At 41.6% G+C, this 17075-nt stretch overlaps 1 protein-coding gene across 2 annotated transcripts in view; it reads right to left on the bottom strand.

Annotated features, from left to right (window-relative positions):
- The window catches only part of CUBN (cubilin), a 256261-nt gene extending 239495 nt beyond the window's left edge, over positions 1-16766 (bottom strand). Inside the window, exons 1-8 of one of the 2 annotated variants that reach the window (XM_023632206.2) lie at positions 16454-16720; positions 15927-16056; positions 14926-15021; positions 14328-14366; positions 11472-11573; positions 10486-10589; positions 3772-3898; positions 2657-2819 (exon numbers count right to left, since the gene is read on the bottom strand). In XM_023632206.2, the coding sequence (XP_023487974.2) occupies positions 2657-2819; positions 3772-3898; positions 10486-10589; positions 11472-11573; positions 14328-14366; positions 14926-15021; positions 15927-16056; positions 16454-16563 (871 nt within the window). In that variant the 5' untranslated portion in view covers positions 16564-16720. Of the gene's footprint in view, positions 1-2656; positions 2820-3771; positions 3899-10485; positions 10590-11471; positions 11574-14327; positions 14367-14925; positions 15022-15926; positions 16057-16453 lie in introns of both variants that reach the window. The other variant, XM_070254934.1, reaches the window with a different exon arrangement.
- Between the last annotated feature and the right edge of the window lie 309 nt (positions 16767-17075).

Here is a 17075-nt window from a genome sequence, read left to right as displayed (position 1 = left end):
AATTATTTTTAACAACATGCACACACACATATTGAAAGAATTTTTTCAAATATATTTTAATCAAAAATGCCAAATTTCAGAATAATATGCAGAGTATGTTCTCAACTTTGGGAGAGAATTTTTTAAAAACCTGCATAGGTGTCTATGTGTTTGAATGAGCGAAGGAAAAGGTGGCAGAGGAGAGAGAACAAATTGCTAACAATGATCTCATTAGGAGAATGAGATTGAAAGGGAAGAAAGAATACCATCTTACTTAGGACATTTCTGTGCTGTTCAATTGTTACAAGTTTTATTACTCATAATTCAAATGATTAAAATTCTGATAAGAATGTTTAAAACCCTTTAAGTCCTTTAAAATATTTATTTTCTGTGATCTAAGTAGAGTCCTCTACTAAAAAGCTACCTAAGAAGATTATCATCTTTGTGGGTGAAGAAATGAGTGCACAGAAAAAAAGCTGGAGGGAAATATGCCCAAATGTTTATGGTGGTCCTCTGAGTGATAAGACTACCATAGACCCCCTTATCCGCGGTTTCATTTTACGAAGTTTCAGTTATCTGTGGTCAACCTGGGTCCAAAAATATTAAACAGAAAATTCCAGAAATAAACAATTCTTAAGTTTTAAATTGCACACCATTCTGAGTAGCAGGATGAAATCTCCACCATCCCGCTCTGTTCCATCTGGGACACAAATCATCCCTTTGTCCAGCTTATCAAAACTGTATATGCTCCCCAGCCATTAGTCAGTTCCCCTCTCAGTCATCAAATTTACTGTTGAGGTACCACAGTGCTCGTGCAAATAACCCTCATTTTACTTAATAATGGCCCCAAAGCCAACTTTATTACTAGTTATTGTTGTTAATCTTTTACTGTGCTTAATTTAAAAATTAAACTTTATCATAGGTATGTATGTATAGGAAAAAACACAGTATATATAGGATTTGGTACTATCCGTGGTTTGGGCCATCCACTGAGGATCTTAGAACATATCCCCCACGGATAAGAGAGAACTACTCTATGGGTATTTGTTTCTGGGTTTTTTTTTTTTTTTGCTTTTTGCATATTTTTGTAGTTTCTTTATATTTCATAACAAGCATATATTACCTTGATATTCAGGAAAAAATAAGACAACAGAAAAACCAAAAGCTTTTATTTCTCTCTTTCTTCTTCAACAATAAAAAGAAGAATGTAAGAACATGTTGCCCATCCTATAATCTAAATAATTTACTTTTTTTATTTCTAGTTTTTAAAGGTCATCACTGGCAAATTATCTTCAAGAATATGGTTATTTGCAAAATTTGCTTGCGCCTGTAAACTAAGAGGGAAAAAAGTCTTTATGTGTTCTTTCAATTTCTTTTTTTTATTGCTTTTTCTCCCCAAATCCCCCAGTACATAGTTGTATATTCCAGTCTTGGGTCCTTCTGGTTGTGGCATGTGGGACACCGCCTCAGCATGGCCCAATGAGCAGTGCCATGTCCGTGCCCAGGATCCGAACTGGCGAAACCCTGGGCCACCAAAGTGGAGCGAGTGAGCTCAACCACTCAGCCACGGGGCTGGCCCCCAATTTCTTTCTAGTCTAAACATAACATGAAGAAAGTCTCTAAACCAAAAGTCACAAAATGAAGCAACAGGTGTGTGGGATTCCTTGGCAAGACAGAATACCAGAGTATTTAGCTGCTCAGCCCAGATCCAGAGTCGGGCAGACCTGGGTTTGAGTCCTGACTGCTTATAAGCTAAGTGATCTTAAGCAAGTTTTTTACCTTCTCTAAGCCTCAAATTCTTATATTTTAAAATGGGAATCATACTAATTCCTACCTTTTCTTGTTTTTGTTGTAGTTGCAAGAATTAAAAATATCACAGTGTCTTAATAATGTTTTCATTAGAAAAACAGTCACTATCCTTATATTCTCCTTGTGCTCCACTTTCTGAGAACACCCACGGAGTGCAGATGGGCCTTGTAAACTCTCTGAGGTCTGGTTAATTGCTCACCAGTGCACCCAGCACAATGCTTTGCTCATGGTAGGCGCTCTACAAATACGTGTTGAATGGATGATGATGATCTCATATAGTATGATATGAAGCTTGGACTCAAACCCAGGTAGTCTCTGAGTCCAGAGTCCATGTTTTCAGAAACTCAGCATGACTTCCCCTGGAGATTTGGTTTCTGTAGGTTTGTGATGGAGTTAGACATCCCTATTTACAGCAAGGCCACAGGGTCTTCTAAGGAGACACCCAGGAGAGAACTACCAGACTCTGGTGGAGATACTAAGAGGTCAAATAATGTGCCCAAGTCGACCAACATCTGGCTAGTATGAAAGGTGGGACCAGAGCACATGTCTTTTGATCTCAGTCTAGTCAATCAATGGCCATAGCAATAAAATGTTTGATCTCACAAACTCTATGGCTAACCCTGCCCCAAACGTTTGACTCTCGCACAATTTGGGACAAACCTCCCACTTCTGTTGTTGAATTGTTCCACCAGTAAGATGGTCTTGTGGGGGAGTTAGTGAAAGAGGACATGAAACTAGATTGGAACGCCTCCTGAGAACGGTCTTCCTACCCTTTGGTGGTGGAAGGAAATTGGTTCTGGCACCATGTCTGGCTGGCATGCAGAGCACAGCACGGCACCTCTGGCTGGGTATGGACCTGCCCACATACCTGTCGGACAGGGCCCACAGTAGAAAGAGCCTGGAGTGTTGAAACACTGCACAAGTGTTGAACAAGGCCCAGGATGGAGGCTGCACTCGTCTCTGTCCAGCGTGCAGGCCGAGCTGTTCGACGGGGACATCCACCCAGCATCGCAGATGCAGCTGTACTTGGGCTGGCGGGATGACAAAAGTGTGAATAAAGGCAATCCAGAAAAACCTTTGAAAATCTCACCAAGCCCCCAACTGTTTATCCTCTAACATTCGTTTCCATAAGGCCAATTGAGTGGCTTCTCTTTTTCCTCCCATATGATTAAGCATTTAGACCAGACCATGCAAAAAGAGAAACATCTTTATTTCAGGGTAAGGGAAACCTATAATTTGCCCCAAAGATGCCAGGGAAAGAGCAACAACGATCAAGAACTGCACGTCAATATAATTAAAGTCAGTCAACCCAGCCTGCTATGTTTTTAGAGAGAAAAATACCCATGGAGGCACAGATCTTGGAAAATCAATTCTGTTTGTTTCCTTTTTGAAAGCCTCTCCTTGCCCTCCCACCCACGCTCCCCCTCCCACCATCACTGGACAGGAACCATTTTCCATCACATGGGTAGAAAAAAAATAGAACTGAAAATAAAGAGCTGAAGGTCTCATGCAGGGCCAAGAGAGCTGGAGCCGGGCAATCTTGAGGGTCAGGGGTCAAGGTTGTCAGGACCCAGAGCACAGGGGGCACTCAGGGAAGTGGGTCCACAGAATCTGCAGGGGCTCAGGGCCAGAAAAATCCAGACTCCTTAAAACTGCATGTTGTCGACAAGAGTGGGCCTTTTGTGTTTCCATGTCTTGTCACAGTTAAAACTCACAAGGCCAAGAGAAGGTCAGGTCCCACAGAGAGATTCATGAAGGTATGATAAAAATGTTAGTAATTTATATAACAAAATCCACCTCTGGGTCCACTTTTCTGCTTATTTACTGACAATTCTCCTCTCCTTCTTTGCCTGTGCCTGGCTTAGGGGCAGGAAGTGACTTCCTCTCTGCAGCCCTGCACGATCGTGCTTGTATACAGTCATGCAGGATGAGGACTAATAACTGCGACTCCCTCCAAGGAGTCACTTTCCGGAGGGGACCCACCTGTCCAGCCTGCACTCGGACTAGATCCTCACAGATGCCGTGGACGCAGAGCACCGTGGAGCCCCTTTCACAGTCATCGTATTTGGATGCACACTGGGGGCCATATGTCTCAGGTGAGCAGAGACAGCTGTTGGTAACACAAGAGCACAACATCAGGGCTATGCTTCAGGACAAGTGCCTGTTTCTTAGCAGCAATTAAAAGAACAAATTCCAACTGGAGTTCAATGATCTTCATGTAAAATCATAAACCAGCAAACCAGATTTACTGGCTGGAGTCTTAAAAGAAAATCACGGCTCTGCTTCAAGTGGTGGATTGAGTAAATGTATTATCGTCTCAAATACAGTGTTAGAGGGCCATGACTTACTATCTGGGCTAAGAGCACCACTGTAAATTCTTTGGGTATCATATCATCAAACAGCACTTTCAAAGGTCAGACGTCTATAAACTAAGGGGAATGGAGTTCCTTCAGGAGCGTAAAGGGAGAGATCAATAAGTCCATTCATTGTCTGTCCAACTGCTTCCACCAGTAAGCATAGGTGTCCTTGAATGAACTGACAAATTCCTGAATGTTCTCTAGGATCGTACAACCCCACAAGCAAGGGTACATCTGCATCTCAGAGTCTATGATAATTATTATATTACTAAGGGCAATTCTTCTTCTATCCATAAAAGGTGTAGTTAACATAGCAACATTTCTTTCAGTCACATTTTAATTCATAAGAAAATATAATTATTACACAATACCTAAGCTAGCAGTGGGTGTTTTGTTAAGAGAAGATTTCAGTTCAATAATAATGAACAAGCAAAGTCATTTTAAACTAATGTAATTCTTAAAATTGTTGAGTTAATTGTGTACGTGTACTGTGGCTTCACAGGGAATGTGGAAGGTGTGAGAACACAGTTGGGGGAATAGGAAGGGATAGAGAAGGCACAGAGCCTAAGCTTATTTACACATGTCTGAGCACATCCAGTGGAGTGGAGAGCCAGGTTCAGAGGTCGTGTCGGCCTGACTTGAGCAGCAGAGGCCCTCTCGGGAGAAACAAACTATCGGGGCCAAGGGTCAGAGACAAGGATGGCGAGGACCGGCAGGGCCATGAACCGTGAACTAGTTTCTGAGTGTTCTGGAAAAGGGGCCATTCTACAAGGTGAAGAAGCTCTTTCAACAATACATGTGGAGGCACAAAATGCTCAGCTGATGTGCGTGGATGAAAACAAACATGTGATTGACAGTGTGGGAAATGAGGGTTTGGCTTTTAGAGAAGCAAAACAGCCAGACTCTGGGCACAGAACTTGCTGGGGTGTACCCATGGAGGGCCCCAGAAACAATTGCTGGGGTGGCACCTTCAAGTAGGTGCTAAGAAAGAAGAGATCAGTGAACGTGGCCATAGACGGAGAATATGAATATGACGAATACCATTCAGGCACTCACATGTAGGGTTGCCAGATCTAGCAAATAAAGATACAGGATGTCCAGCTAAACTTGAATTGCAAACAAATGAATACTTTTTTTGTCCTAGTATGTCCCATGCAATTTGCAACATCACTATATAATTGTGTAAAAGTTGTTCCATTAATAAATTACATTTCTGAGCATTCCAAGGTTGCCTTTCTCATTAAGGCAAGGTCATAGATTAACAGCAAGAGATGATTAAACTCAAAAAGAAATTCAATTATTCATTCCCTATCCATAACCACTTATCTTCCTCTCATCTCTCTCTTTCCATACTCTCCTGCTCATATTCTCTTCCCTTTCCTCTTCACTCTCCCATCCTTACACAGAATATTCTTTCAGAGAATTTAATAGGACTCTTGGAGATTATAGAACCTTCGACCACTTCATATACATATTTGAGCATGTGATCCAGGAGACTTCCCTACTAAAAGTTTATTTTACCACCACTTCCACTCCCCCAAAGAAACTTTTTTAAATCTTCAAACCAACTATTACTAGCTGTCTGAGTCTATCGTGTTTGAGAGGCCTGAGTGTTCATGACCCCATGGGACAAAACTGCTCAGGTTTAAATCCTGACCTCACCCCTATCTATTGTTCACCTTTGTTTCTTATAAAATGAAAGGGCCAACCTATGAACACTACTTTCACCTTGGGGTCTAAAGGTATTTTCCTGAAGGAAGTGCTCAGGAAACTGTGTTTATCTTATCACTAAGTGCTTTGCTTTTGTAAAATGACTCCCCCTCCCACCATCATTGGAAGGGAACCATTGAGATTGGAGAGGAGGGGCCGGACCCATGGCCAAGTGGTTAAGCTCTCTAGTGTTCCACTTCAGCAGCCCAGCATTCACCGGTTTGGATCCTCGGCACAGACCTCCACACTGCTCATCAGGCCATGCTGTGGAGGCATCCCACGTGGAAGAGCTAGAATGACCTACAACTAGGATATACAACTATGCACTGGGGCTTTGGAGAGGGAAAAAAAAAAGAGGAAGATTGGTAACAGATGTTAGCTCAGGACCAATCTTCCTCCCCAAAAAGCATACTTGAAAAAAGAAAAAAAAAGATTGGAGAGGAGATTCTGGTTCCCAACCCCCAGTTAAATCCTCTCTGTATGTACGTCTCTCTTCCTTCTCCTTGGTATTGTTACTTGGAGATGTGTAAATTTTAATCCTATACTCTTCTCTAAACAGCTACAAAGTGTACCTCTTTCACTTAAGTTTAAGTAATGTGAGAAGAAGAAAGAGGGAGCGAGGGCAGAAGGGAGCCGAGCACACTATCAGCTTCCTTGCTATGATCCTCAGACAAGCATTGTTAATCCCATTTTACTGGCAAGCCTCATGTTGCCCAAGGCCCCAGAATTCGTAATTGGCAGAAGATGAATTAAAACCTAAGTCTGTGTTACTTCTGCATCATTGTTTTCCCGTGTCACAGTCCTGTGTGTTGAAAGGCAGAGTTAGGTAAAGACTCTCCATTTCCACACATAACAGCGTTTGCCTGTATAACGTATGCCCTTTAAAGAAAGAGTAATGAGTTAGATGCCTCCCTGCAGAAGTCACATTTGTAATGACCTTCTATTGCTGATTTGGCTCCAGCAGAACAAAACTGGGCTTTTCAGTCTTCAAAAACACTGTAAGTGCATTTGCCAAGTACGAAGAGGTCAAATATACTTTCATAGTCATAGTTTAACTTGCGTTCGAGTCCATGGTGCAAGATTAATATAACTGACTAACTGAAAGAGTTAATAAGTTTAATACCTAACTGCCATCTGAGCTAAAACTAGATTATCTTCATCTGCTCTGCATGTTTTAAAATCCAGCAGTGATGAGAATGGAAATAAATAAAATAAAATAGGCTAATCATCACTGTGTTCCTGGAGGAAAAAAACAAACCAACAAACTCAACTTATTTTTTCTAGAAAGCCATCTAGACCTGAGCCCGAAGTAGATGACGTACACCTTCCAAGCATGGCAAATTTGGATCCCAAGGCTGTCTTAAGTTCAAAGTAAACAGGGGAACAATAAGAATCGATTCTTCAGAACAAAGAGGCAATAACAGCATTGAGAACTGGCAAACCATTGTCTGTTAGCTGTCTGAAGCAGTTGGGGGCAAGACCTCGCTCGAACCACATATCTGTGGAGAGAGACAATGGTTTTCCTCGTTCTCCCTTCCTTACCCTAAAAAAGAAATTTTTTACCAGGAATTTTCCTGTGAAATAGGACTTCCAATTGATTATATTTTCACCATGTTTATCTTTCAAAAGCCTTTATAATTAGGAATTATTAATCCCTTTAAATAAAGACACCTTTGTCTCCCCAAGTAAATGGGCTCCAAGATTTAGAGACTGAAGGAGGCCCCAAATCTAGAGCAAATTCTGCCCATCGCGGCCGTATTTCTGCCGGTCCAGATTATTCAACAGCAGCTCAAGTTTTCCTTTTGTCTGTTGAAGGGGTTTCTAGTCTCAGGGAAGCTACTGATTAACAGGATTTAATCTTCCATAATTAACAGAACTCAAGAAAGTATCTTAGTGTTCTCTGTTTCACTACACACAGATTCCACAAAGCAAGCATGTAATCTTAGGCTTATGCACATCTTTCTATTTTCTTTGATTCCTTCAAAAAGCCTCCATCATATGCCTGAATTAGAACATTTAGGTCTAGATAATCAACTAGAACTCATGAGGCGTCGTAAACTATCCCATATTAAGAGGAAGAAACCAAATTTAAATATTCTGCTCTCTCGTGTCCTCCAGCACATCTGTGAAGGGCAGAGACTAGAAACCAAAACCAGAGTCAGCACAATGAGTCCTGGGGCTTTCTTTTACGGGAATATACAAGAGAGAATTCAGCATTGCTCTTCTAAAGTTAAATCGGCCATTAAAGCAGTTCTCAGTAAATAACATGGTCCTCTCTCTGTCTTTCTCCCTCTCTCTCTCTCATGTTTGCATCTGGACAAAGAACTCTAACCCCTGACATGCAGCAAATAGTTGTGTTGAAAAAAGATGTTTTTCTTTTCCATTTTGCGGGGGTGAAAATAATGTGCTGAGGGGAAAAACAGCTTTGGCTTGGTCTGTGGGTCTCATCCCACTTGCTACACATCTTTGTTACTCTGTTGGCTTTCAAGCCCCGCAAAGACAGGGATGACAAAGGAAGAGCAGGAGTGAGATCCAATCTGCAGGACATTCCTTGATATCAGCAAGTCAGGAAAGCATTCGTGCTGGGAGTTATTTGTCACCAATCTCTCCAAGCAGCAATTCTCATTGATAAAAGCCCATAAACAGAACAGGAGATAATGCTTTCAAGAGAATGGAAGATTAAACCTGCATGTTGGATCTAGCCCAAACTTGAATGTTTACAAAGGCAGGGATTAGGGGATTCATTTAAATAAGAAATGAAGTCCTGAAAGCAAAAGGCTCTTTAATAACATAATACTTAATTTAACCCAGAGGTGGTTAATTTTGGTTTTGCATACTGATTGAACCCCTGGATGTATCTACCAGAAGTTTGAATAAGTTAAGCTGGTAACTTGGAATGAGCAACATAACATTTTTTAAGGTATCTTTTCTTTTAAAATTTTTTTTAAGGAAGATTAACCCTGAGCTAACTGCTGCCAATCCTCCTCTTTTTGCTGAGGAAGACTAGCCCTGAGCTAACATCCATGCCCATCTTCCTCTACTCTATATGTGGGACACCTACCACAGCATGGCTTGCCAAGCGGGGCCATGTCCACACCCAGGATCTGAATGGGCGAACCCCAGGCCGCCAAAGCAGAACGTGCGACTTAACCACGGGGCCACCAGGCCAGCCCATGAGCAAAAATTTTTAAGATCAGATCAAAAGAACAAAAAGATCAATTAAATGAAAAAGAGAAGGATTGTGACTGCTTTTTGAGAAAACAGTGTGTTAACAGATGACAAGGGAAAAAACAAAATTACTGCACTCGTTTTTGCTGGAAAGAACAGAATGGATATTGTTACAAGGGAATTGAAGAATGAGACAGCAGACACACTAGTACAAGAGCAAATAATTGCTCTTGACTCCAGTGAGATGACACCCTAGAGTACTGAAAGAATTTGTTCATGCCACAGCACAATCAATTTCTTTACCTTTATAGTCACAGAATACAGGAGACCAACCAAAATATGGGGAAAGATAATGTCTAGATTTTTTTTTAAGTGATTTTAAGAAACTATACAAAAGTTAAGTTTGATGTTGCTCTGCCATAAATTTTTAGACTTGATTATTAGAAAAGATAATCTGTCAGCCAGTATAGTTTTAACAACCAATATTCCTAGAGTTTGATGCGAACATGGCGGTGTCGTGATGCCTAAGTCAGCTTAGTAAGGGAAGGGAAGTTTTCCTGGAGAGGGCGGTGGCTGAGCTGGGTGGGAGAGTGCTGTAGATAAGCCATTTGGCAGAGTACATCAGAGGACAAGATAGGAGCTGCATGATGACTGTGGTAAGGGGCCTTATGGCTAATTGAAAAAAAGGCAATGAGAGTTAACTCATTTTGAAGAAAGCCTCAGTTCAGTCTCTAATGTTGTTATGATCAACATTTTCATTAGCGCTTCAAAGGAAGATACCCTTCCTAAATCTATTAGCTCACTAATTTATTGGATGACTACAGCAGAGGCCTGCTGGTATGGTGGGGTACCCCTCTTCTACTTAAAGCTCTTCAGTGGCTGCCCCTTCACTGCTCTGACTCTTACTAACTCTTCAGCCTCATCTTGCACCATGTCACCCCTACTCTCTACGCCAGCCACAGTGGCCTTCATCCAGTTCTCACGGACTCTAGAAAAAGCATTTCTTCATGGGGTGAATATTGAGGAGGCACAAGTTTTTCCTCATCTAAATAAATAGTTATGTGTACATTAAACAAGAGCCACATATTTCCCCATGGAGTACCTAATTTTGCCGGTAATACAGATAGTTAATCTTGGATGCTCTTAACTTTGGGTTATTTAAGTCCTGCAAAAACATACCCTAATATATATGTTTTTTTAAATGGCAAAAGCGACAGTCAGTTTTGAGCCAAAGCTTTAAAAGACTTTACATGTTTCTGCCCAACCCTATGGGGGCGTTTGACAAGAGCCATGAGAAGGACATTCCCCAAGTAGCTGCTGCTCCTTTAGCGGAGGCCTAAGAATGAGCACGCAGACCGAACCTAAAGTGAAGCAGAGCCACCGGGGCCACTATGCCAACGCGTGATATGAAAGATAAATCTTTGCTGTTTAAAAAAAGAAAGGAAGAAAAGAGAAAAGTTACCTGTAACTCCCTGCTGTATTTACACACGTGGCTCCATTCTGGCAGGCCAAGGGTGTTCCAGAGTAAATCTCACATTCGTTAACATCGACTGAGCACAGAGGACCCTGCGCTCGTGGAAAGAACAAAGTCAGGGGCCACAGGTCACAGAGGCATCTGGGGCCAATACTCATATGATATGTTTAAGGGTTATACATGGACAGTAAAGAAATCCTCAGTCAAGCCAAATACAATATTAACCCTAATCTCTGGTTACCCTTCCTTTGGAACTCAGATTTGGCCTAATAGAACCAAAGAGCTCTTGGTAAGATCACACCAGGGACACCATCCTTATACAAGCTAACGTTCATTGCACTATGGAGCTATGCCTGGGAATACTCACTTAACAATTTTTTTTTTTTAAAGATTTTATTTTTTTCCTTTTTCCTCCCCAAAGCCCCCCAGCACATAGTTGTGTATTCTTAGTTGTGGGTCCTTCTAGTTGTGGCATGTGGGGCGCTGCCTCATTGTGGCTGGATGATCGGTGCCATGTCTGCGCCCAGGATTCAAACCAACGAAACACAGCAGAGCGCGAGAACCCAACCACTCGGCCACGGGGCCAGCCCCCCCCAACAATGTTTTTAATATGTGTGTCAGGAACATTTTCACCATTAATAGAAAACGGCAAGAAAATTTACATGGCTGTGTCAAGATTCGTTTGGTACTCTCCATACTGAACAATTTAAGCTAATGCTAGCCGAAATATCATACCCTTCCATGTAGTTACCCAATCAAGTGAACCCCTCCTTAAGACGGCTTAGCATTCGGTGGGTTATACAATCATGCCCACCATTGTTTGGAGTTTGGCATATGTGGTGTAATTCATTCTGATTTGGGAGACCACGGAATCCTAGAAACTTTGCATGGAGAATTAAATATGTCTGAACGATTCCAAGGAAACCGCAAAGGCTGACTCACCATCATTTTTGACCAAAGACCCAGTGACTCACCTTCCACTGTGAGGGACAGATACAGAAAAAGGAATCATGAAGATTGAGGCAGGTTCCACTGTTTTGGCAGGGATTGCTGCTGCAGACCTTTCTGTCAACTGTCTGAAACAAAGACAGGATGGTCAGCGAGGACATCATACTTTCAGTTGGCAGCAATGAAAGGCATGTTTCAGTGCAGGTGGGGCTGTAGGATTACATTTTACTCCTAGTCAACTGGGCTCTTTCTCTGGACTTCAAATCAATTACTTAAGTTCTTCTTCAAATCAACGCTCTTGTGGAAAAATAAAAAGTGTTTCTTATTATCGGTCTTATTCATATTTCTTTACTATTTACATACATTTAGCCAGGGATGGGATGAGGTAGGAGAGAGAAGATTCTCACTCTATTTGGAAAAGCATTGTTCGCTGGAAAAATATACGTTGGTGGACAAGAGTAAAGATTTCAAGTGTAGGAATAATAGTGGACATTCCTGTTGTACTAAGAAAATAAAATGGAAATTCCAGTTCTTTGGCTGTTTTTCTTATCTTTGTTACCTCCAGATAAGCATTTGAAATCTGATCATCTTTTGCTGCCACCCCTCCTCCCATGGGTTAAGATGACCGAACTCTTTCCACTCTAAGTCCCTTTGTTTGAAGTGTGGCTGGCTTAGACACACTGCACTCGCCTGCTCACATGACCACTTTCAGGCCACGGTCACAAACAGACCTGTCTTTGTCTACCCAGCCCGGGGAATCTGACCATATGTCAGCTATCAGTTCCTTTCTTATAAGGTTTGTAATGCCTTTGGGGGCAAGGAAAGCTATTCTATTAATTTCACCTAATCATAGTCTAATTCTCTGTTTTAAAAATTAAACTAGGGACAAATTATTCACTAAGTATTTTTTATTTCTTTTATTCTTTTTTAATTGTTGTTTTATTTTTTTATTTTTGGTGATGAAGATTGGCCCTGAGCTAACATCTGTGCCAATCTTCCTCTATTTTGTATGTAAGATGCTGCCACAGCATGGCTTGATGAGTGGTGCATGGGTCTGTGCCCAGGATTTGAACTCATGAACCCCAGGCTGCCAAAGTGGAGCACATGAACTTAACCAATATGCCACCGGGCTAGCCCCAACTACATATTTTTTATACTCAGTGACTCACACAGAAAATCAAGTCTGATCCCTTCGCTCTACAAATGAAACTGAGAGCCAGAGGATAGTCCACTGACTCAGCACCATTTGTTGCAGAGCCCATTCTCTCCCCACCTTTGTCATAAGTCAGGTGACCATACATGTGGAGGTCTCTTTCTGGACTCTGTTTTCTTCCAAAGATTATTCGGTCTGTCTTTGTGCCAGTACCACAATTAGCCCTGTTCATCAAAGGACACTACTAAGAAAGCTAACCACAAACTCATTAGAAGTTTTTCTGGCAAACAAAATCAATGCTGCCAGAGGATTAAAAATTCAAAAGCCTATGGGGGGGGCGAGTTGGGCGGGGGGGCAGCAGGAAACGGAATCAGAAGGCGGTCAGGAGGAAAACAATAGGGAATGACAGGGACTGTGGTGTCCAGAGAGCTCTTGCCCTAGCCAAAGGCATAAAGGCACTTACATTCAAAATGATCAAAAACTCTTCCCGGGGGAAGAGGAGAGGGAGGACGTTCTGAGCTAATTTTGGCCATGGCCTTCAGCTCTTGACGTTTGGTGGGAACAGCGAAGCCCTCTAGGAAAGTGAGCTCTCTAGTGCTGCGTCTTGCTCCACAGGGACGATTCCTTGCTCGTTTTCATTCACTCACCTACTCCCTTAAAAGATCAAGGCTAAGGGGGCAATTTATTGTGAAAGTTGGGAGAAGGAATACATGAACTCGATTTTCAAATTTAAAACACCAAAGAAGAGGACAATGCTTGAAACCTAATTAAAACAGATCAAGAATTTTAGGGCAGGGAGTCTTAACCTGGAATCCCCTGACTTTTATTCAGATTTTTAAATATGGGGACATTCTGTGCATTTCTCTGGGTAGACGTTTATGGCTTCCATGAAGTCTTAGAAATGCCACCTACCTACAAAAGGGGTAAAATGTCTAAAATTACAAGGACTCATTTATAAGCATGTAGTAAACTTATGGAAGATTTGCTCTAAGAAATTGTTCCGATCTAACTACCAGCAAATGTACTTTTAGTGGAATTTGGAATTTTTTTTTTTTTTAAGGATTGGCACCTGGGCCAACCACTATTGCCAATCTTTTTTTTTTTTTTTCTGCTTTATCTCCCCAAACCCCGCCTTGTACACAGTTGTATATCTTAGCTGCACGTCCTTCTAGTTGTGGGATGTGGGACGCCGCCTCAACGTGGCCTGACGAGCGGTGCCATGTCCGCGCCCAGGATCCGAACCCTGGGCCGCTGCAGCGGAGCGCACGAACTTAACCACTCAGCCATGGAGCCGGCCCCTGGAATATTTTTGATGTACCCCAGACTTCTGAGTTTGATGTTAGAGAGGGTGCACGGCCTTTCAAAATTCAGTCCTTGATGCCAGAATCAGCAAGTTAGGTGGTCACTAGCTGACCGGATGTAGCACACTGAAGCTTGCCATAACATGGTGAAAGAGTGACAACGCAGGAGGAAGAGCATGTGGACTGCTGAACTCAGAGACAGAAGGCGTCACGCGCCCAGTGACCCTGGCCTGGTCACTTCATCTCCCTGAGACTCAGGTTGCTCATCTCTACCCTGGGAAGCATCAACTGTGATGAGAATTAAGTTATGGGAAAAACCCAAGTCCTTGATACTGATCATCTATCTATCTTAAGAATACCAGCTCGGTCTATGGTTCTAGTGTATTTTCAGTGAAAGATGTTAGAGATCTAGTAGTTATGGGACTTACCTGCTGTAAGCTTTGAAGTTTTCTCTCAAGATCCACAAGCTAGTAAGGGGGAGGAAAAAGCATCAGTTAGCTTGTTCAAAGGCGCTTCACAAAACGCGTTATCCCCTTCATGTCTTTTCCTAATACCCTCTCCTTGGGACTCACTTTATCTGTTGGTTCCTTCTTTCAATGCCTTTTCCCTCCTCATTCCTCTCTGCTACAGGCTTCCCTTCCTCCCCACTCTCTTCCATCGCATAGATTTTTTAAAAGGAGGTACAACACATAGATAAGGTGATTCGTTGCTTCTCTGTACACAGTGAGTCTGGGAATTTTCATAGATGACAGAGATTCACGCATCTCACCAATAAGAAGGTTGCTATCAGAACATCTGCAAGGCCTGCTTATACAATAAGCCCTCATCACAGCGTTTCCAACCTTCTGCCCATCACCACCTCTACGTCCTGTTAGAGCATGTCACTTAGCCAAAAAGTGAATAACTACAATATCAAATTTCTAAAGAGAACACAAAGTTGGTACATCTTGCGCAAAATGGTTACTTACAAAGTTGAATTAAGGAGAACGAACCCATTTGGTCTAATGATGTGGCAGTCAGATTTACCTTGGAATTAAGCTGATAGATTTGACTAGAAATATTTTGTGGTAGACCAATTGCACTCCTTTTTAAATCCGTAATATCATCTTTGTTTTTCTGGATCTAATTTGAAAAAGAAGAAGAAGAAGAAGAAAAAGGAGTAGGAAGAGAACGTTAGTGAAAAAGTCATGTAGATGTTATAAAAATAAAATTTAAAATTTTGAGTCGTATTCTATTTTAAGCACTAAGATCTTGTCCATTATTATAAAAACCAAAACAATGCCATGTATAATAAACATAAGACTAAAATAGCCATGGCGTAATTCCATTTACCCTTTTCCATAACAATGTATCAAGCTTTTTGCTGTTTGCATTTTTGGCCATAAGAACAGTTTAAAGTGCTCCTTAAGAGGTCTGGCTTGGAATCAGAATGTTCGGGTTTTAAATCTTGGCTCAGCCATTTATTGTGTGTCCTTATGCAAGTTACTGAACTGCTGCAGGGTTCCTTTACCTCCCTTATGACTGGGGTGGTAATACAGCCAACCTTACAGGGGAGTGTGAGGGTCACATGAGGTGATGCACACAAAGGATCAAGCACAGGGGACAGCCCATGGTAAGCTCTAAATAATGCGAGTTTCTAATATTATGACTGATATACCAGCGTGTTGTATTAAATAATGAGCACAGAAAACACTCAACAGGAGAATAATTGGCCAATTCTGTTCTATGGCAAAAGGAAACTTCTCCAGTCCCCCTCCTTCCTGCTCCCCTTGTGGAGGAGTCCCAGTACCAGCCTCTGTACATTCTCTGGACTAGAGTACATAAGCCTCCACAATGAGCCACTTCCTGCTAGCATTACTCCCTCTACGCAATAGCCCTAGGGCATTGTTCTTTACAAGGACTTGTCTCACTTCCAATTATGTTCCCCTTCTGCTAAAGATTCAAGGTACAGATTAATATAGACCTGTTCAATTAGCGACCTTATATGGATATACAAAATTGCTTCAATATCTTTTCCAGTGTATTACCTGATGTAAACATTCATCAAGGTCTTCATCATTTAATTTAATTTTTCCCAGGGATCCACTTCTAAATTCAATGTTTTGAGCAGACCCAGTAAGAAACACTAAATTTCCCCTCTCTGTAGTCATTCGAGGCCTATATAATTCAAACCAGAGAACGCATCAGCAATTAGCACATATAGTTTTTAAACTTAAAGAATAAGTTTTCTCACCGAATAACTATAGACCACATATACCTTTGCTTTGTGGTCCACTCAACCAAATTCTCCCTGCTCATCTGCCATTTCTTTGTCTGCACATTTCCTGGAGATATCTCCTAGTCACTGCATACTTGGTTTAATTGCAAAATGATAAATCAATAATTTGTGTATAAGAAGATAACTCCATACAACAGTCCAAATGTTTTCCCCTCTTTGTTTTTAACATCACTGTTTTCCTCCAGAAAACTTTAACACCTTTGCTTCTCTGGCATTCTGTGAAAACTGATGAAGAGCTACTCTAGTCTATCAGAAATAATCCATGTGTCTACTTACTGTTGGAGGTCAGAACTTTTTTGTCTCTGCAGCTCAAGTCCTCCAGCTTCACCATCTAATTCAGCAAATGTCAATAAAAGAATCAAGCTCCAAAGAAAAGGTGAGGACATGTTCCTCACCAACCCTCCTGGGTTGTCAGGTAAGAGAGAGGACACTCCAACCAACCGAGTCTGGGTGGTTGAAGAAAGCAAACCAGGCAGATGTACTTTGACCTGTGGAACATCCTGCAACTTTTCAGTTCTTTCTTCTTTGCCCTAGCAGGCTACCTTATTTTTTCCTTCCTGAGGGATGTAAATGATCTTAGCTCTTCAGTACTCTTCAACTTCTGAGAGGTCAAAATCTACCTTTAAGTGATGCACAATTTAATCATTATCTGTTTGACCTTTGAAATGGTAACAATCTGCTTTGAAAATATCCACTCAAACAATCCTTGCTTAAGAAAGTAGCCACCTTTCAACAAATGGTGCTGGGAAAACTGGACGAAGTTGGGCCCTGACTTTGCATCATATACAAAAATTAACTCAAAATAAAACAAATACATAAATACAGGAGCTAAAACTATAGCACTCTTAGAAGAAAACAGAGAGAGAAAGCTTCATGATGTTGGATTTGGTGATGATTT

Source organism: Equus caballus, chromosome 29 (assembly GCF_041296265.1).
Source record: "Equus caballus isolate H_3958 breed thoroughbred chromosome 29, TB-T2T, whole genome shotgun sequence".
NCBI classification, from domain to species: Eukaryota; Metazoa; Chordata; class Mammalia; order Perissodactyla; family Equidae; genus Equus; species Equus caballus.
Note: the sequence above shows the minus strand (reverse complement) of the source record. Positions and strands in the feature narration are given on the sequence as shown.